This window comes from Pan troglodytes, chromosome 15 (assembly GCF_028858775.2).
Source record: "Pan troglodytes isolate AG18354 chromosome 15, NHGRI_mPanTro3-v2.0_pri, whole genome shotgun sequence".
Classification (NCBI taxonomy): Eukaryota; Metazoa; Chordata; class Mammalia; order Primates; family Hominidae; genus Pan; species Pan troglodytes.
The window spans coordinates 61,909,746-61,932,157 of record NC_072413.2 but is presented as its reverse complement, the minus strand read 5'-3'; the positions used below and the strand labels follow the sequence as shown (position 1 = coordinate 61,932,157).

The window sequence follows — 22,412 nt, the reverse complement described above, 5'->3', positions numbered from 1 at the left end:
AAAATAGAGACCTAAAAAGCATCCTGTGACAGTCACAGTTTACTCCTGGTGAAATGAATACTGGGCAAATCCTTGAATAACAGCATCTGCCATGGGGGCTGCACTTTTGCTTCCTAAGGAATGACTTGGGTCATTCCTTACCCTCACCCAGGCATGCTGTCCCACATTGAGGGATGTCCCTCATCAATTCATCCACCTGAAGTGCTTATGGAGCACTTCACTGTAGTTTAACACCTGTCAAATAAATCGAACTGAACCAAATTGAGCTCCTAGTCTAGAGTATCTTTAGAGACTGGATCAAGTGAAATGCATCCATTATGAACAAATGTACACATAGAAAAAAAGATAGTCAAACACATGGATAGACAAGTCCAGAGGAAACAAATAAAATTGCCATTAAATCTATGAAAAACAATTGCATTAATAATTTAAGAAATTTAAATGTATACAGCAAAAGAATAGCTTTTATTATATTATACAGGCAAAGTAAATGTAAAGGCAATACCCAGTGATGGTGAAAGTATGAGAAACTAGATATTCTTATATTGCTAGTAAATGTACAAATTGGCTCAATTTTTTTGGAGGGCGATATGGTATCTACCCAAAACATTAAAAGATAAATCCATAAACGTAAAAGTATTTAATACATTTCTCTCAACAAATGACAGACTAATCAGACAATCCATAATAACAGATGTCAACAACACAATTAACAAACTTGATCTGATTAGCACTGATCTGGCAAGCACTACCAACACTCCTTTCACGAGCGTACAGAACATTTACTGACACTGACCATGCTGCACCATAAATCAAGCTGCAGCAATTGTGAAAGACTGAAATCATTCAGAGTATGCTCTCTGACCACACTGAAATTCTAGTCAGCAGCAAAGATATAACAGACAAAATCTCCAAATATTCGGAAATTAAGCTACATATATATATATACACATATACATATATACATACATATATATACACACACATATATACATATACATATATATATACACACACACATATATATATATAATTTTTTTTTTTTTTGAGATGGAGTCTCGCTCTGTCGCCCACGCTGGAGGGCAGTGGTGCAATCTCGGCTCACTGCAACCTCCGCCTCCCGGTTCAAGTGATTCTCCTGCCTCAGCCTCCTGAGTAGCTCGGATTACAGGCGCATGCCACCACTCCCAGCTAATTTTTGTATTTTTAGTAGAGACAGGGTTCCACCATGTCGGTCAGGTTGGTCTCGAACTCCTCACCTTGTGATCTGCCTGCCTCAGCCTCCCAAAATGCTGGGATTACAGGCGTGAGCCACCGGCCTAAGCAATATATTTTTATATGGCCCATGGGTCAAATAGTAATAAAAATGAGAAAATATTTTGAACAGAATAATTAAAATGTTATACTCATAGATTGAAAGATGCAATATTTTTTAAATGTCAATTTTTTTCTAAAATGTTTCATGTATGCCATGCAATCCTAATAAAAATTCCAGCAGGAGTGTGTGTGTGTGTGTGTGTGTGTGTGTGTGATTATGTGTGTGTCTGTGTGTGTATGTGCGCACACGCACACGTGTGAAAACTGACAAGTTATTCATAAAATTTATATAAAAATGCAAAAAGCAAATAATAATGAAGACTTTCTTAAAGAATAAGTTGGACAACTTACACTGTCGGATATCAAGACTTACTATATAGTTACCAAAATTACAAAGTATAGTACTGGTTCAAAGAGAAGCGATGAAACAAAATAGGTCATTTGAAAATGGAGCTTCACATATAGGGCGACTTCATGTCGACTTCACGTGTGAAGGTGACACTACAGCACAGTAGGAACATGGTGAGCTTTTCTTTCTTTTTTTTTTTTAGACAGAGTTTCACTCTTGTTGCCCAGTCTGGAGTGCAATGGCACGATCTCGGTTCACCGCAACCTCCGCCTCCCAGGTTCAAGCGATTCTCCTGCCTCAGCCTCTCGAGTAGCTGGAATTACAGGCATGCATCACCATGCCCGGCTAATTTTTTGTATTTTTAGTGGAGACGGGGTTTCTCCATGTTGGTCAGGTTGGTCTCGAACTCCCAACCTCAGGTGGTCCACCTGCCTCGGCCTCCCAAAGTGCTGGGATTACAGGCATGAGCCACTGTGCTGGGCCATGGTGAGCTTTTCAATAAACTATTGAGTCAACTGGATGGCCATATGGAAAAAGTAAATTTTGATTGTTTCAACATAACATACAAAATCGATTCATTCTTGAAAGACGGTAGATCTAAATATAAAATTTAAAACAACTACATTTTCAGAACTGGGCTGTTCAGTATGACAGCCACTAGGCATATGTGAGATTTAAATTCAAATTAATTGAATAATTTATTTCCTCTGCCATACTAGCCACATCTCAAGTGTTCAATAGCACAAGTGGCTAGTGGTCACTGTTTTGTACAATGTAGCTATGGAACAGTTCCATCACTGCAGAAAATCCTATTGGACAAAATTGTTCTAGAAAATAATGTAAGAGAATATCTTCATAGTAAAAAGAGGTCGTTAAAGAATATAACAGGCCAGGCATGGTGGCTCACACCTGCAATCCCAGCACTTTGGGAGGCCAAGGCAGGTGAATCACCTGAGGTCAGGAATTCAAGACCAGCCTGACCAACACGGCGAAACCCCATCTCTACTAAAAACACAAAAATTAGCTAGACATGGTGGTGTACACCTGTAGCCCCAGATACTCAGGAGGCTGAGGCAGAAGAATCACTTGAACCCAGGAGACAGACATTGCAGTGAGTCAAGATTGTGCCACTGCACTCCAGCCTGGGCAACAGAGCAGGATTCTGTCTCAATTAAAAAAAAAGGAATATAAAAGTATAAGCCACAAAAGAAGTTGATAAATTCAAACTATATTAAAATTATGAATGCTTCTTCATTAAAAGATTGAAAAAGCAAGCCACAGAGTCAGAATTATTTGCAATTTATATATATATTCTACAAAGGACTTTTGTCCAGTATATATTGTTATACTGTAATATATGTTATATTATAGTATATATATTATATAATATATATTACAGTATATAATATATACTGGACAAAAGTTATATATTACAGTATATATATAATATATACTGGACAAAAGTTCTTTGTAGAATATATATAAATATATATAATGTATATACTGGAGATCATATATACATATATAATATGTATGTATATATGATCTCCAGTATATATGTCTGTGTATCTATATCTCCAGTATATATGTGTATGTGTATGTTTTTTGGAGACAGGGTCTTGCTCTGTTGCCCAGGCTAGAGTGCAGTAGCACAATCACGGCTCACTGCAGTCTCAACCTCCCAGACTCAAGTGCTTCTCCCACCTCAGTCTCCAGAGAAGCTGGGACCACAGGCAGATACCACCATTCCCAGCTAATTATTTTTATTTTTATTTTTGCAGAGATGGGGTCTCCTTATGTTGCCCAGGCTGGTATTATATTCCTGGGCTCAAGCAATCCTCCTGCCTCAGCCTATCAAAGTGCTGGGATTACAGCCATGAGCCGCTGCACCAAGCCTAGAATATATTTTAAAAGTCTATAAATCATTACACATAACATCAAGGCTTAAATAATAAATTTTAAATGCCAAGTATTAGCAACAGGGATTGGAGCAAGAAACTCTGGTGAGTATAAATTGGAACAACCACTTTGTTTAACTGTTTGGCAGTATATACTAAAGCTAAAGATCATATGTTCTGACACCATCAGTTCCATTCCTAGGTACATGCAGGATGGAAATCAGGATTTATACAAGGTATATACAAGAACGTTCTGAGCAGCTTTATTCATAGCAGCTAAAAACTGGCAACAGCTTGACCAGCCTGGCCAACACTGTGAAACCCCATCTCTAGTAAAAATACAGAATTAGCTGGGCGTAGTGACACACACCTGTAATTCCAGCTACTCAGGAGGCTGAGGTCGGAGAATCACTTGAACCCAGGAGGCAGAGGTTACGGTGAGCCAAGATCGTGCCCCACTGCACTCCAGCCTGGGCGACAGAGCGAGACTCTGTCTCAAAAAAACAAAACAGAACAAAATAAAAAACAAACAAATAAAAAAACTGGCAGCAAAAGAAAGGTGCACCAACAATACAATGGTAAATATGTTACAGTATATTCATACAATTGGATATTCATGCAGAGCAATGAACAAGAAAGACTTACTGATACTTGCTACAATAAGGTAAATCTCACAGACATGATATAAAATGAAATAAGTCAAACACGAAAGAGTACATAGTGTACATAAGAGAAGACATTTATAATTCCATATGTATGGTGTTAAAGACTCTACACTTATCCATAGAGCTCAAAGTGGTGCTCACCTTTAGGAAAGGAGGGCAGTGATTGGGAGAAGGACCTGGGGCACTTAGGGATGCTGGCAAAGTTCTATATTTTTATCTGGCAGGGTGATTATATGGGTGTGTTTCATTTATAAATATTCATCAAACTCTATACTTAAGACCTGTTCATTTTTATCTGTGTATGTTACATACACATCAACAAAAGTTTACTTAAAATTTTTTAATTAAAAAAAAAAAAAAAAGGCCAGGTGTGGTGGCTCATGCCTATAAACCCAATATTTTGGGAGGCCGAGGTGGATGGATCATTTGAGGTCAGGAGTTCAAGGCTAGCCTGGCCAACATGGTGAAACTCCATCTCTACTAAAACTACAAAAATTAGCCAGGCATGGTGGTGGGCACCTGTAATCCCAGCTACTCAGGGGGCTGAGGCATGAGAATCACTTGAATTCAGGAGCCAACATCACGCCACTGCACTCCAGCCTCAGCAATACAGAAGTTTCAAAAAAAAAAAGCTTTAAGCCCAGCACGGTGGCTCACGCCTGTAATCCCAGCACTTTGGGAGGCCAAGGCAGGAAGATCATGAGGTCAGGAGTTCGAGACCAGCCTCGCCAATATGGTGAAACCCCATCTCTTCTAAAAATACAAAAATTAGGCAGGTGTGGTGGTGCACACCTGTAGTCCCAGCTACTTGGGAGGCTGAGGCAGAATCAGTTGCACCCAGGAGGTGGAGGTTGCAGTGAGCCAAGATCCCGCCACTGCACTCCAGCCTGGGCAACAGAGCGAGACTCTGTCTCAGAAAAAAAAAGAAAGGCTTTAAGTTTGCAAACCCTATGGCACAATGCCACTTCTAAGAATTTGACCTGTGGAAATAATTAAGATTGTATCGCAAAGGTTTTACCTTAAGGGCATTCTTATCTGAAATTACCTATAATTACAAATGATCATGAGCTTTCTGACTATCCATTAGTGAAATATAGTACTTTACAACAAACATCATGCCTCCATTTATTTATTTATATATATATATATATATATATAAAAATTCAGAAAGCTGTTCATCAGAGCATGCTGAAAACAGTATGGATAACATGACCCCCATTTTGTTAAAATATATACATATGAACATACATTAATTATTGATGTAAATATCATAAAGACTATACACTAAATTATTTATAGCAGTAATAGTGAGTGGTAGATTACAGATAATTTTATTATCTATATTAAAAATTTTAATTATATTTCAAATACCAGAAAACTATAGGAAAAAATAATAAATGACCATGAACTACCAAATTTTAACATTTTACCATATTTGGTTTAGATTTTCTTAAAGAAATAAAACACAGGCCAGGCGTGCTGGCTCACACCTGTAATCCCAGCACTTTTGGAGGCTGAGGCAGGTGGATCACAAGGTCAGGAGTTCAAGACCAGCCTGAGCAACATGGAAAAACCCTGTCTCTACTAAAAATACAAAAATTAGCTGGGCGTGGTGGCACGCACCTGTAATCCCAGCTACTCAGGAGGCTGAGGCAGGAGAACCTCTTGAGCCCGGGAGGCGGAGGTTGCAGTGAGCCGAGATCGTGCCACTGCACTCCAGCCTGGGCGACAGAGCAAGACTCTGTCTCAAAAAAAAATAATAATAATAAGTAATAAAAAAATAAAAATAAATAAAACACAGATACAATTTAAGCCTCTTTCTCTCTCCAATCCCATTTTATCCTTTCCCAGAAAAAAAACACACAACTTAAATTTAGTTTTCATAATCTCATGCATATTATTCCATTGTAATTACAAATGCACGTATCCAGAAATAATATATAGTCTGTCTCTGCATGTTTTAAATTTTATGTTAGTTATGCTATTTTTCTAGTTTTTCTAAAATAAATATTTTTCCTAAGTTATTTTTAAAATAATTATGGAGATACAGAAAATGCAACATTTTAGGTAGTGCAGAAACCCTGCACTATGTCAGAATTCCAGGCCTGAAAAAACATATCAATCATATGTTTTATAAAGTCAGAACTATAACCATCACTAAATCTTGATGTCCTCGCATAAGAGCTAGCATACAGTAAGTGTTCAAAAATATCTGTGAAACGAAATGCATCCACAGCTCAGTCTTGGGATAGAGCTGGATGTTGTGGGATTATTCACAGTCAGATAGGACAGGAGTCCCCCAGAATGGGGAGGCTTTACAAACTTTAGTGGTTAGATTTCAAGCATTTACTCCAGAAGCTTCCTACCCTCTCCCCTGCCATAGTAAACAATAAGAAGCAAACATTTACCATGGCAGGTTCTGTTCAGACTGGTGCTGATATTATGGATAATGCAGGATATCATGATAATTCAGCAATCAACTTTCAATTGAAAAATAGCAACAGGACAGGCACGGTGGCTCATACCTGTAATCCCAGCACTTTGGGAGGTCGAGGCAGGCAGATCACCTGAGGTCAGGAATGTGAGACCACCCTGGCCAACATGATGAAACCCCATCTCTACAAAATATACAAAAATTAGGCCGGGCATGGTGGCTCACACCTGTAATCTCAGCACTTTGGGAGGCAGAGGTGGACGGATCACCTGAGGTCAGGAGTTCAAGTCCAGCCTGACCAACATGGAGAAACCTCATCTCTACTAAAAATACAAAATTGGCTGGGCGTGATGGTGCATGTCTGTAATCCCAGCTACTCGGGAGGCTGAGGCAGAAGAATCACTTGAACCTGGGAGGTGGAGGTTGCAGTGAGCCAAGACTGCACCATTGCACTCCAGCCTGGGCAACGAGAGCAAAACTCCACCTCAAAAAAAAGAAAAAGAAAAAACGAAAATTAGCCAAGCATGGTGGCGCGCATCTGTAGTCCCAGCTACTCAGGAGGCTGAGACAGAACAATCACTTGAACTCAGGAAGTGGAGGTTACTGTGAGTTAAGACTGCGCCACGGCACTCCAGCCTGGCCGACAGAGCGAGACTCCATCTCAAAAAAAAAAGAAAAAAAACAATAACAGAAATGGCAAAAGGTCTGCTATTATTTTCTACCTCTTCAAGATTTCCAGAGGTCCTATTTATAGGAGAAGCTCAGGACTGAATCTAGTCAACTCACACTTATTGCATTACATTTATTTTATACTGTGGTAGGGTAGAAATAATTTTTATATCATCAAACTACTTACATGAAAGTGCAGGATAATTGTCCAAATTAGGCCAAGGATAATGGATGGGTTTCCATCAATGATATCAGTAACATGAATATTTATTAGCTTAATCTGGAAAACAAAAAGTGCAGGTTAAAAGGAGGAAATATCCCAGAGCATTAATCTCTCCTGTGAATTTTTAAGAAAAATTTATACTTACTGATCGGTTTCTTAGGAATGTCAAGGCATGTTCTATATTGATTCTACACTGGAAGGTATTAGATCCTTTATCCCGAGGCTGTGAAATTCAAGCAAATATATTACTCAGAAAAAATGAAATACATATTTTTTAAGTCAACAGAAAGTTTCTCAGTGTCATTTAAAAATCTTACCAACTGTTGCCCAGAAAGTACTTCTAGCAGATCCAGGAGGACATGCCCCTTTTTAATGTCTGTGAATAGGTCGGATATAACTGAGGGAGAAGTGTGCTGCAGAAGGTCACAAGAAAAATAATCATTCAAACTTTGGTCCAAAAAGAATACCTTTAAGAATCTCATAAATGTGCTTTGTGAAAAACTAAAATTCAGTAATGACTTTCTTCTTAATTAAGAGAATGAGAGAGAACATGCAAAGATTCATATCAAAACGTAAGAAAAGTAGCAAATTTAATTTCTCTTATGGCTAATTTCCTGTAACACAACACCCTTTCTGCGTGGAGCTTTCACTGAGAGCTTAAAACCTGTGCACACAAGTGGCATTAAAGACGTTTAGAATCAGCCGCTAGTGACCCATCTGGAAAGCAGATTACATTTCTGGAGTAACCTGCTTATGTATTTACCCTTTCTTAGAATTACAAGCACCGTGTTGAAATGGACAGAGAAAAAAACAGTGTGTGGTCTGTGAGAAGAGGCTCATTCATTGTGTATCTAGGTTACTCTAGACACTCAGCATCAGTGTGGTAGGATGGCACAGTGATTATGATCAAGGCCACTGAGTCCAGACTGTCTGGGTTCATATCCCAGCACTATCACTTTTAAGCTGTGTGACCACATGCAAGTCACAAAACTTCTCTGTACTGAAGTTTCCTTGACCTTTAAAAAGGTATATTACTATCTATTTCATGGGGATGTCGTGAAATTATTTGTCAGGAGTTGTCATAACCATTACACTTAAAGAGTTTAGGACAGTTTCTAATATATAACATTTATTATATGCAAATCAGTATTACTATTACTTCACTTGATGAAAGAGATGTGATTAAATATTTTTATAGCACTGTCCCATATCCTCAACAAAAGTCCCTTTTTTTCTGTGTGAGAAAGAGTAACAAATACATCAAAACAAGATCAAGATAACTTTTAGCACATTCTTTCAAGAAAAGACATTCCACAACCTTTTCCCTGTCATCACCAGTACCATTTTTTAATGGCCTCCTTGGGGTCAAAACAGAAGGAGTAGGGGGAGTAATAAATAGATTTATAATCTAATTTGGTCTTCATTTGCTTACCCTGGCCAACTGTGAGTTTATCCAGCACGTGAAGGCTTTCTTCTGGGTGTCTTCCTGTTCAGCTATCAAAGAAAGAACAACAGCAGTTATAAAAGCAGAAGCCTCAGAAACCTCCTGCACATATCAGAGCTTCAAAGGTCTGTCACGCTAGGTGTGTGCCTGTTTCACAAGCTTACAAACTTTCCAGGATTTAGTCTAAACTGTAGATGTTTGTCCAAGTAGTGTTTTAGAAAAAGCATGTTGATACGATATTTTTTTTAAAACCATGGGTTTGTTGACGAGACAATGGTTTTTAATATTTTTTACTGACTAAAGAATTAGCACCACGGTGCTGTGGTTCACACCTGTAATCCCAGCACTTGGGAGGCCGAGGTAAGCAGATCGTGTGAGCTCAGGAGTTTGAGACCAGCCTGGACAACATAGAGAAATCCCATCTTTACAAAAAATACAAAAATTAGCGCATGGTGGCATGAACCTGTGAGGGGGGAAGATGTCTTGAGCCCAGGAAGTCAAGGCTGCAGTGAGTCGTGATCATGCCCCTGCACTGCAGCCTGGTCAACACAGCAAGACTCTGTTTCATGAAAAAAAAAAAAAAAATGAACTGAGACCCTATACCACCTTGACAGTACTATACAAAGAACTGTGAGCAGCAACAGGAGTTCCTAACCTAGACTTTAAGTTTAAGCCAAAACCGTGCAGTAAAGATGACCCCAGAACATAAGAAGATGTTTTAAATGGCACATGAAATCATTAAGGTTTAGTCTTAACATTTATCATGGAGAATATATCGCCACTGAATTAACTGTAAATGGGCTGTAATTAGAGAGAACTGTGTTCAAATCCTGTTTCTGTTATGGGGTAGCTGTGTGACCTTGAGCAGTGTCCTTGTTTAATAAAAAAGTAATACGCATTTGTCTCTAGAGATTATTATAAGACTCTAATGATTCACTTAAAGTGATTAGCATAGACTCTGGCACATAAGAAGTGTTGGCTATTACTCTTATTAAACAGGTAGGGGTCGGATGTGGTGGTTCACGCCTGTAATCTCAGCACTTTGGGAGGCCGAGGCCGGTGGATCACCTGAGGTCAGAGTTCAAGACCAGCCTGGACAACATGGGGAAACCCCATTTCTACTAACAATGTGAAAATTAGGCGGGCGTGGTGGCACACGCCTGTAGTCCCAGCTACTTGGGAGGCTGAGGCTGGAGAATCATTTGAACCGAGGAGGCGGAGGTTGCAGTGAGCTGAGATTGTGACACTGCACTCCAGCCTGGGTGACAATGCGAGACTTCGTCTCAAAAAAAGAAAAGAAAAAAGAAAAAGGAAAAGAAAAAAGAAAAGAAAAAAAAATCCAGGTAGGAGTCAAGGGGAAGACCTGAACCCTCAGACTACAGCCCTTCTTGCCCCTCTGAGCAGGAGTGGGCCCCACACTGACACCATGCCTCCCTTAGCCCTCTACTCCCTGATTTTCAGCAGACATTCTCAACACCAGGGTTAAGGGTTAGCCCTGCACTCAACAACTGAGCTTCCATCTCCCCAGGTCTCCTCACCTGGATGGGCAGAGATAAGCACAGGCCCAGACACCCATGGCACCCTGTGCCCAATGCTTACGGCCTTGCCACCATCAACCTCCAGTTCACAGGGCCTCATCTCACTATACCCTTTATCCTTGCTTATATCAGCCAGTGCATGCACACATGCACACACTCACATGCACACATGCAAGCACACACATGCACACATGCACACACACGCACACGCACTCTAGACTCTCAGGTCTCTCTTTCTTTCTAATTCCTGTAAGACTCTGCATATCCCCCCAACTTTTCTCATCTCCCACCTCTCCTTAAGTCCTAAAGTGCTTCCACGGATGATGAAACCCGTGGTGTGCCATCAGCAAAATCCCCTCCATGCCCAATACCCTCTCTGGTGTTGAGGCTTTCCCTTCCTGCTTTCATGGAAACCTGGCTCTCCTCTGAGAATACCACTTCCCCTGCAGCCCTCTCAAGTGGCGGCTTTGCTTTCTCTTGCAGCCCTCGTACCACTGTTTCCTCCCTCCTCATGGCCACCTCCAGTTCATCCTCTACCCTCTTTGTCCCTGAAATCCCCTAGCTTTGAATCTCACGTCATTAGACTATCCTTGCTATCACAATTGTTACCTACCTCTATCATTTCCCACCCTTTCTGCTCCTTCTCCACTGTCACTCTGTCCAATAGTCTAATTCTTAGTACTTTCTAATTTACTTATTTATAGACAAGGTCTCACTCTGTTGCTCAAGCTGGAGTGCAGGGGTGTGATCATGACTCACTGCAGCCTTGACCTCCCAGGCTCCCAAGTAGCTGGGACTACAGGCGTGTACTGACATCTCCAGCTAATTTTTTAAATTTTTTGTAGAGATGGGTGTCACCATGTTACCCAGGCTGGTCTCAAACTCCTAGGCTCAAGCAATCCTCCCAACTCACCTCCCAAAGTGCTGGGATTACAGGCGTGAGCCATCACACCTGGCCTTATTCTTGGCAATTTCAATATACACAGCAATGAACTTTCCAATGTCCTGGCCCCTCAGTTTCTCGAATTCCTCCTCTCCAATACACTTGTCTTCTGCCCTGCATCAATCACCTTGCTGTCATGGTCATACTCCAGACTTTGTCATTACTAATAACAACTCCTCCATGATCTCAAGTTCATGCATCTCCATTCAGTTCACTCACTCTAGTGCCCCAACTCCAGCAATCATTTCAGTTCATCAACAACTCCAAGCCATTGACTCTGCCAGTTTTTCAGTGTCCCTCACCCCCAGGATATCCTACCTTTCATTCTTATCCATTTTAAGTTCCATGATCAATTATTACCAACACTCCTTGCATTTCACCTATTTTGTTCTATTTGCTTTGACACTTCATGACTACTCTGTACACTTCATCCTACAAACAGGTTGCTGAATGTGGCTGGAGAAACCCACCGAACAGTGCTCACTGGTCTCACCAGCACCCCCAGTGGGCCCTAAAAGCTGCCCAGTAATCACACTATATGGCCCTCTCCCCCTCCCCAGATGGCAACTTAACCCCTTTTCTTCTTCCACAAATATCCAATACCTCCTCCCTCATCATTAAACTCAGCTGGAACCTTGCTTCCCACCCCCTCATCTAACAACCTGCAAAAGTGCTCTGCTTCCAACCTATCAGCACAGATGAACTAGCCTTGCTCAGATCTAAAGCCAATCCTTTCACTTGTACACTATATCCCATCCCTGTGCTTCAATGCAAGAACATTCTGTTCCTACCTCTTCCGTATCATCGTCTTCCCCCACTCTCTTAAACAATTCCCATGAGTATACAGCCATACTGTTAATTCTCCCATCCAAAAACAAACCTCTTGACGCCAGTTCCCAACCAGCCATCGCTTCATTTGTCTGCTCCTTTGCAGCAAAATGCCTCAAATAGTTTGTGTTTACTGTCTCCAGGTCTTCTCCTCTCTCACTCTTAACTGAACCCATACCAATTAGGTCCCTGCCATTCGACTGAAACAGCTTTCTCATCATGGTCACTTGAATTAAGGTCCTCGATGACACACACTCGCGAAAACCAATGGTCTATTCTCAACCTTCATCCTGCTGGACCCATCAGCAGCATCTGATATAGATGATCATTCTCCTCTCCTGCTTCCAGGAACCAGACTCCTGATTTTCCTCCTTCATCAAGGTTGCCTCCTCCCTTTCTCTCACATTTCATATCTAATGCCTCCGGATATCCTGTTAGGTCCACCCTCACAATATATTCAGGATATGACCACTTCTCACCACCTCCATCACCACCACCCTGGCCCAAGTCACCATCACCTCCACCTGGGTTACTGCGACAGATTCCTAACAGATCTTCCTTCCAGCTTTGCCCCAAAATACTATGCTCAGCACAGCAGGCAGTGATGTTGCTAAAATGTTCACTCAGATCAGGAAACTCCTTTGCTCAAAACCCTGCAAGGGCTCCTCCCTTCACTCCTCATGATGGCTACAAGCCCCAGCACCATCTGCCCTTCCCTGCTTCCCACCTGCTGCTTCTGCTCCAACCACTCTGGCCTCCTGTTTTCCTCAAACTCCCCAGGCCCATTCCCACCTTAGGCTTTGGCACCAGCTGTTCTTTCTTCTAGGAATGCTCTTTCTACTGTTATCCACAGGTGAATTCCCTCACCTCCTTCAAATCCTGGCTCAGACAACACCTCATCTAAGAGGTCTACCCTGACTGTCCGATCTAAAATTGTAACACCCCCAACTCCCGATCCCTCTTGTCCTGCTCTATTCTCTTTCCCTAGGGTACTTATCTCTTTTAACACTCCAGGTAAATTACTTATGCAGTAAGTTTATTGTTAATGTCTCACTCTCCTCTCAATAGAATTTAAGCACCACAACACAGGCAAAGATGCTTTGTCTGTGCTATGTCCCAAGTGCCTAGAAAAGCTTGGCCCAGTGTAGGCCCTAAATAAATATTTTCTGAAATAATAAGAATGTTTTGGGCCGGGCACGGTGGCTCACGCCTGTAATCCCAGCACTTTGGGAGGCCAAGGTGGGCGGATCACAAGGTCAGGAGTTCGAGATCAGCGTGGCCAACATGGTGAAACCCCATCTCTATTAAAAATACAAAAATTAGTCAGGCATGGTGGTGGGCACCTGTAATCCCAGCTACTCAGGAGGCTGAAGCAGGAGAATCGCTTGAATGTGGCAGGGAGAGGTTGCAGTGAGCCAAGATTGTGCCACTGCACTCCAGCCTGGGTGACAGAGCGAGACTCCGTCTCAATAATAATAATAATAATAATGTTTTGTTTTCTTTTTTTAATTTAGTAGAGATGAGGTCTGACTACGTTGCCCAGGCTGGTCTTGAACTCCTGGACTGAAGTGATCTTCCCACGCTGGCCTCCCGAAGTGCTGGAATTACAAGTGTGAGCCACCACACTAAACCTAATAATAATGTTTTTAATTATCACTGTGGTTGTTATATTTTACTATATTGAAGCAAACCTACCTTTATGAGTTCACAGTCCTTTCTCTTAAGGTTGTCTGTTCTACCTTCTACTGCATTGTTTTCCTTGGACTTTTCTCTCCCTTATTAATCTCTATCTAATAGTCATAGTGAATTGAAATTGTTGGTATTTGGCCTGCAATATGTGCAAAAGTATGACATCTAATTTAAGTTCTAGAAAAATTTTGAAGTAGACAAGAGCTCTGGTTGAAGAATTAAAAGGCCTAGCAGCATAAATGGAATTTTGTGGTGTTTACAACTGCCTAGTAAATATTGCAACTGATTAGAGATTAAAGATGCACCAAGCCTCACTGGAATTTTTTTCCTTTTTAATCCATTCCATTTTTTATGCATTACCAGTTTAAATTAGTTATAGACTACTGATCTACACTTTATAGGGTGCTCAATAATTGCTAACTGAACTAAATTGAGTTCTGATTAGCCAACTGGATAATTCAGGCTTTTGAGAGTTATTCCTGTCTTATATAAATTTCTCTCAACGAAGTAATTCCAGAGCACCACAATTTTGTCCTATAATTCAAAACTATACTAAATCTCCTAGAATCTCTGAGCAATGTTTTCATTGTTTTGTCCCCTAGCATGAGAAGAGAATAACTTTTAAACATGTATTGCCACTTCCCAAAAAAAAAAAGCATCAAAGGCTAATTTTATATCTTAATAGAAAAAAACCAGAGAACAAGTTTTTGTGATTCCAAGATCAAGTTATATGCACACACTGTACACTAATCGGGGTCACATGTAAAAGCAGAGAGGGCCCTATCCATTCCTAGCAATAGAGCAGACATTCAAAATGAAAACAAACAACAACAAAAACAAAGATTACTCTCTTCCTTATTTTTAAGGGACCAAGAGAGATTTTTCCATCTAGATGATAAGGTGTAAAAAAGAAACTAATCGGCAATAGTATCAGGTCCAAGAGACAGAGTATGCACTGACTTGAGGGGAGTTATGGCAGGAGGGAGGAGCACAACTCAACAACCTCAGAGGAGGTGAAATGCAGCGTGAAACTGAGTGAAAAAAGACCACTGTGTGCCCACAGAGTCTTCCCAATCCATGCCCACCTGGAAACCTCGGCCATTTTGAGCTATTTCCAAATAAGATGAGGGGTCATCTCATTTGCACATGATACTAGATAAAAGAGGTCTTATACTAAGCAACCTGTGACTATGAGCTTTCCTAGCTGAGAAAAGCGGCAGCAAAATCAGGGCTCTAACTGGATTGTTCAAATGGAGCACGTAATCGGAGAGTAAACTGAAGAACATCCCCTGACAGAGACATAAACTTGAATTTAAAATAATCAAAACTTTTCTAAGGAAAAGTAGAAGTTACCTCTGTCCTAATCTGATTAAACTCTAATAAAACAAGGGAAAAAACACTAAGAGGAGCAGCTAGAACAAATCCCCACAGGTATTCTCCAGTTAGCAAAGGAGACAGTGCACAAATGAAATCTTCAGAAAAAAAGATTTGGAAAGAAATCTGCAAGGCTTTTAACTCATTGTCCGAACTTAGAGAATGCCTCTTCATCCTGGAAATCAGAACCCTCTAAATGCAATAAAGAACCTTTGCTTAATGGCAAACAAAGACATCCCAGGTGCAATTAAACACCTTTATAGCAGCTCAATTAAATGGTTTCATATGTGCCATTCCATTTATCCCCTGACACACTTTTCTCACGTTTTCATACTGCTTTATCCCTGAATGGCAGTATTCAATGGGAACCAGCGCCAAATAGCTCACCCTATGGCAGGATAAGGAACCTTTTGTTCTTTTCAAAGGCTGACCCATTGGGGAAAAAGTAATTGAGAGCCACGTGCTTATAGCAACTTAATAAAACTCTTCTTAGAATGGCATGTAGAGAATAGGACCTTTTAATCAGCAGATGTTAGGGATAGAAAAAGCAAAGAAATAAAGAGAATAATACAATCTACTACAATGATGAATTCTGTAAAAAAGCTAAGGGAATAGAGAATAAGAAATTCTCTATCTTGATTTTTCAGGCAAATATATATACATAATGTAGGAAAATGTGGTCAGTGAATTTTATTCAGGCCCATATGAGTATCCTTAATTATCATCCTTGAAAAATATTTGCCTGAATTTGAGAAATGAGGCACAGAAGGCAAAGATTTTTCTCTAGGTGTCATTACCATAAAAATACATTTAATCCCTGAGTTTGTTCTGATTCAGTCTGCTTTTGTGAGCGGGCAACTCATATCCTTAGCCAGAAGGGAACTAAACTGAAAGCAAATTGAGTTAAGCTAATTAAAGGGTGTGGATTTTCATTTTAAAGCTCATTATGAAACTACCATGGCTACTAAGTCTCAGCAAGGTCATTTCCCAAAAGTTGGTTTAAAATGCTGACTCCAGGAGTCCTCCCTGTTAGTAAGAGTTCAGAAGCAGTTACCTGAGGCTAAGAATCACTAGCTTTCAGTTTCACTTAAATGCAGAGCGATGCAGGATTAAAATGTGGCATCTCCAAGAGTGTTCTCTACTCTATGAGGAAGCCTTGCGCCCTCTTCTCATCAAAGAATTTCTCTTCTTCTCCTCCTATGATTGGATTATTAGTAACAGGTTTACTGCATGTGGCCCTAGATTCATTACTTTGATCTTTCACTCTCCTTATTAAAATTGTTTGATCATTCCCTAATTCCTTACTGAAAAAATGATCAATTCTTAGCCTAACATTCCAGGTCATTTGTAACTTGGCTCCACGACTTCTCTACCCATATCCTATTTCTCTGGCCAAACTAGGATAGCTACAATTCCCCAACGACGTTTCACCCTTTTCTGCATCGCCACTCTACATACTCTATGGAATGGCCACTCTTCCCCATCTCTCTGCGTTCATAGAAACGCCGGCACCCAGCACATGTGGGCATTCGATCAACATTTATTACAATTGGACATAACCAGTTTAAAAGTTCCACACCCCTTTTTTGCTTTGGAGATAGGGTCTCAACTCTGTCACCAAGGCTGGAGTGTGCAGTGGCACAATCGCAGCTCACTGCAGCCTGGAACTCCACGGCTCAAGTGATCCTCCCATCTCAGCCTCCCCAGTAGCTGGGACTACAGGTGTGTGCCACCACACCTAATTTTCGTATTTTTTTATGGAGGCGGGGTTTTGCCATGTTGCCCAGGCTGGTCTTAAACTCCTGGGCTCAGGCAATCCACCCACCTGAGGCTCCCAAAGTGTTGGGATTACAGGCATAAGCCACTGCAGACAGCCAAAAGTCCCCTTCCTTTTTTGTTTTGTTTTGTTTTTTTCTTTGAGATGGAGTTTCACTCTTGTCACCCAGGCTGGAGTGCAATGGCACGATCTCGGCTCACTGCAACCTCCGCCTTCCGGGTTTAAGTGATTCTCCTGCCTCAGCTTCCCAAGTAGCTGGGATTACAGGCACTCATCACCACGCCCAGATAATTTTTGTCTTTTTAGTAGAGACGGGGGTTTCACTATGTTGGCCAGGCTGGTCTTGAACTCCTGACCTCAGGTGAGGTGCTCCACCTGCCTTGGCCTCCCAAGTGCTGGGATTACAGGTGTGTGCCACTGCAACTGGCCCCAAAATCCCCTTTCTTAAAATTAATAGAAATAATCTATTCTGGCTCTGGCCTCTGACAATACTTTGTTGAATCTTTTCCGCTTATTACTATTACAAAGTAATCTGTAATGCTTACAAAAATTTTTCAAACAGTACAAGGGATATAAGATAGAAATTAAAAGCTAATCTTAGAGCCAGGTATGGTGGTAAATGCCTATAGACCCAGCTACTCTGGAAACTGAAGTGGGAGGATCAGTGGAGTCCAGGAGGAGTTCAAGACTATAACTTGAACTTCTGGTACATAACTTATAGGTTTCCCTCCTACTCAACACGAGAACTTGGAGTTAAACCTTTGTGCTTTTGTGTTTTTGTGTCCCCTCAGCAGTGTAATGTAGAAAAAAAAACATCCTCAATAAATATTTGCTGATTGAAAGACTTACAAAATACTAAAAGTATTCAGGATAAAACTGACTTATTAGATGGAGGAAAAGAATTTATTGGCAACAGTTATACTAGGTCTATGTCTTCTCTTTTTGTTTCTTTCTTTTTTTTTTTTTTGAGACAGAGTCTCGCTCTGTAGCCCAGGCTGGAGTGTAATGGTATGATTTCGGCTCACTGCAACCTCCGCCTCCTAGGTTCAAGTGATTCTCCTGCCTCAGCCTCCTGAGTAGCTGGGATTACAGGCGCTCTCCACCACGCCCGGCTAATTTTTGTATTTTTAGTACAGACGGGGTTTCACCATGTTGGCCAGGCTGGTCTCAAACTCCTGACCTCATGATCCACCTGCCTCGGTCTCCCAAAGTGCTGGGATTACAGGCGTGAGCCACTGCGCCTGGCCAATCCTTATTTTAATAACCCCTAGGCAATTTGTTTCTTCTACTAATAAAACGTCTTGAACAAAAGGCATTATGGAAGAAAAGCACTCTTTTTCTGTATTACAACTCTTAATACTTCACTTATGATACCAAATGTGTGAGTTTTTCCCTAACGCTAAGCAATTCTCCAGCTCTCCAGATACCAAGTGGGTGTCCTCTATTCTATGATGACAATGACTGCCTTGGAGTTAGTGCAGACCCCACATGTTAAGGGCTCAGTCCCACAAGACTCTCCCCTACTTCAGATGCCAATCACAGGTAGTTGATCTCCAGGTTACCCACATTTCTGTTTGACTTGGCTATAAATCAGGGGTTCCCCGGATCCCCTCCTCAGGTTCAATAATTTGCTATAATGGCTCTCACAGAACTCAAGGAAACACTTATGTTTGCTCGTTTATTATATGGTGTGGTGGCTCACGCCTGTAATCCCAACACTTTGGGAGGCCAAGGTGGGCGGATCACCTGAGGTCAGGAGTTCGAGACCAGCCTGGTCAACATGGTGAAACCCTGTCTCTACTAAAAATACAAAAAGTTAGCCAAGCGTGGTGGTGGGCACCTGTAATCCCAGCTACTTGGGAGGCTGAGGAAGGAGAATCGCTTGAACTTGGGAGGCAAAAGTTTGCAGTGAGCTATGATTGCACCACTACACTCCAGCCTGGGCAAGAGAGCAGGACTCCGTCTTTTAAAAAAAAAAAAAAGGATAATGATAAAGGATAGTGATGAGCAGCCAGATGAAGGTGTACAGAGGGCAAGGTCTGGAAGGGTCCCAGCACATGAATGTGTTCACAAACCCAGAAGGTCTCCAAACTACACTTTAGAGAATTTTTAAAAAAATTAACAACTGTTTTATTGAAATATAACTCATGTACCATAAAATTCACTTTTTAAAGTGTATAATTCACAAAGCTGTACAACCATCTCATTGCTTTTTTTTTTTTTTTTTTTTGAGACAGGGTCTCACTGTATGGCCCAGGCTGGAATGCAGTGGTGCGACCATGGCTCACTGCAGCCTCGACCTCCTAGGCTCAAGTGATCCTCCCACCTCAGCCTCCTGAGTAGCTGGACCATAGGCAAATGCCACCATGCCCAGCTAACTTGTTTCATTTTTTGTAGAGACAGGGTTCTACCTGTGTCATCCAGGCTGGTCTCGAAATCCTGGCCTCAAGCAATCCTCCCGACTTAGCCTCTCAAAGCACTAGGATTACAGGCATGAGCCACCATGTCTGACCCCATCTCATTGTATTTTAAAATCCAAACCATAATCATGGCCCATAGCTTTATGTAATCTGGCTCCTGCCTACCTCTAAAACTTCATTTCATGACATGTTTGCCTCTGTAATTGCTGTTTCCTTAACCTGGAATTCTGGAATACATTTTCTACTTGCATTTCATATGGCTGGCTCATCCTGATGCCTTCAGTCGAATATCTCTACAGAGAAAATAATTTTTTTTTTTTTTTTTTTTTTTTTTGAGACAGTTTTACTCTTGTCGCCCAGGCCGGAGTGCAACGGTGCAATCTCGGCTCACTGCAACCTCCGCCTCCAGTGTTCATGCAATTCTCCTGCTTCAGCCTCCCGAGTAGCTGGGATTACAGGCGCCCACCCCCACGCCCAGCTAATTTTTGGATTTTTAGTAGAGACGGGGTTTCACCATGTTGGCCAGGATGGTGTTGAACTCCTGACCTCAGGTGATCCACCCGCCTTGGCCTCCCAAAGTGCTGGGATTATAGGCATGAGCCATAGCACCTGGCCTCAGAGAAAATTTTTCAGACACATTATCCAAAATACCCTCCATCCAATTACTTTTTATCATATCATCCTATTTACTTTCTTCTTTAGATTTACAATGTGTAAATGATACTATATTACTTATTTGTTATTGGTATATTGTATGGCTTTCCCACTAGAATTTCCATAGGATACAGATTTTTTTAGCTCTGCACTTTAGAGATTTTTATGGAGGCTTCATCACATAAACATAATGAATTATTAATTCAATCTCCAGCTCTTCTCACCCCTCTAGAAGATGGAGGTGGGAAGAGTTCCAAATTTCTAATCATGGCTTGGTCTTTCTGGTAACCAGACTCCATCCTGAAGCTATCTAGGAGCCCATCAAGAGTGGCCTCATTAGAACAAAAGATGGTCCTATCACCCAGGAAATTCCAAGGGCTTTCAGAGCTCTGTGTCAGGAACCAGAGCCAAGATCAAATATTAGAACAAAAGATGCTCCTAACATCCCTGTGGTTCAGGAAATTACAAGGGTTTTAGGAGCTCTGTGCCAGGAACCAGGGGCAGAGACCAAATATATATTTCTTATTATGTCACAGGCATGTGCTAATGAGACCCTGTTGCCATTCCCTACAACAATACTGCCAACTCACTGTTAGCTAGGACAGACACGGTAAGGATGATAATTAAATTCAGACAATAATGCAACATATTTTAGCCATGTGTTCCAACAGCCCACCCAAAAAATCTTAATCAAGCTGTCACCTGACAGAAAGAGAACTAAAAATATAAAGCCACCTCTTCTATTGTTTCTCTTGGAGATAACAAACAGAAATAAATAAAGAAACAAATTAAGGAATAAAAACACACAGGCACGTACAATCAAAACAAAAAACAAGCCTAAAATATTTGAACAGGAAAAAGCCTGTTACTTTACTACAAAAGGGGAAGGCTATTAACTAATAGAGAAAGCAAGGGATAATTTACAACACAATTTTCTTGCAACCAACCATAAACAGACAAACAGTAAGAAACAAAAACAAATAGTACCAAGACTAAGCTCTCACTTATTGAATCAATAGAATGAGTTTAGGAGGTAACTCCTGGCTAACATAACTGATAAACACAGTGAGCAACCATTTCTCAACTTCACAATTACTTTATGTCACACATGTCCCCCTCTGAAGAATTTACGTTATCACTATGGGAAAAAAGTACGTGCCTGTCAACTTCAGCATTCCAAGACTAAAATCATACTCTACCGCCCTATCTCTCCCCAGTCCAGTCCTTGCCCATGTTCCCATCACATGGGTTGGACACCCCCAACCTTTATCATTCTCAAATATAACCTACCACCAAATCCTGCCAAATTTGCCCCCTCATAGCTCTGGTATCTACTTCCTTCTCTATACATCTTGGCCCACCAGCCCTACTGCTGAGTCTTTTTTTTTTCCTACTTTTTATAGAGATGGTATATTAGTCCATTCTCATGCTGCTGACAAAGACATGCCTAAGACTAGGTAATTTGTAAAGAAAAAGAGGTTTAATGGACTCACAGTTCCACATGGCTGAGGAGGCCTCACAATCATGGCAGAAGGCGAAAGGCATGGTTTTTTTTTTTTCAGATGGAGTCTCGCTCTGTCGCCCAGGCTGGAGTGCAGTGGTGTGATCTCGGCTCACTGCAACCTCTGCCTCCCAGGTTCAAGCAATTCTCCTGCCTCAGGCTCCTGAGTAGCTGGGATTGCAGGCGCGCGACCCCACACCTGGCTAATTTTTGTATTTTTAGTAGAGGCGGGGTTTCACCATGTTGGCCAGGCTGGTCTCAATCTCCTGACTTCGTGATCCGTCCTCCTTGGCCTCCCAAAGCGCTATGATTACAAGCATGAGCCACAGCGCGGGCCAAAAGGCATGTCTTATATGGTGGCAGACAAGAGAGAATGAGAGCCAAGCAAAAGTGAAACTCCTTATAAAAACATCAGATCTCATGAGACTTATTCATTATCACGAGAATAGTATGGGGGAAGCTGCACCTACCATTCAATTATCTCCCACTGGGTCCCTCCCACAACACGTGGGAATTACGGGAGCGCAATTCAAGATGAGATTTGGGTGGGGACATGGCCAAACCATATCAGATGGGGTTTCACTTTGTTGCCCAGGCTAGTCTCGAACTCCTGGGTTCAAGTTATCCTCCTGCCTCAGCCATCCACAGTGCTGGGATTACAGGCATGAGCCACTGCATCTGGCCTCTCC

General features: G+C 41.4%; 1 protein-coding gene across 28 annotated transcripts in view; it reads right to left on the bottom strand.

Moving 5' to 3' along the window:
- The window catches only part of SYNE2 (spectrin repeat containing nuclear envelope protein 2), a 370,575-nt gene that overhangs the window by 273,801 nt on the left and 74,362 nt on the right, over nt 1-22,412 (bottom strand). For 27 of the 28 annotated variants that reach the window (XM_016926198.4, XM_009427921.5, XM_016926202.4 and 24 more), the window contains exons 3-6: nt 8,988-9,049; nt 7,873-7,968; nt 7,701-7,778; nt 7,520-7,612 (exon numbers count right to left, since the gene is read on the bottom strand). In XM_016926198.4, coding sequence (XP_016781687.4) covers nt 7,520-7,612; nt 7,701-7,778; nt 7,873-7,968; nt 8,988-9,049 — 329 coding nt within the window. Of the gene's footprint in view, nt 1-7,519; nt 7,613-7,700; nt 7,779-7,872; nt 7,969-8,987; nt 9,050-21,715; nt 22,072-22,412 lie in introns of those variants that run through there. The other variant, XM_016926203.4, reaches the window with a different exon arrangement.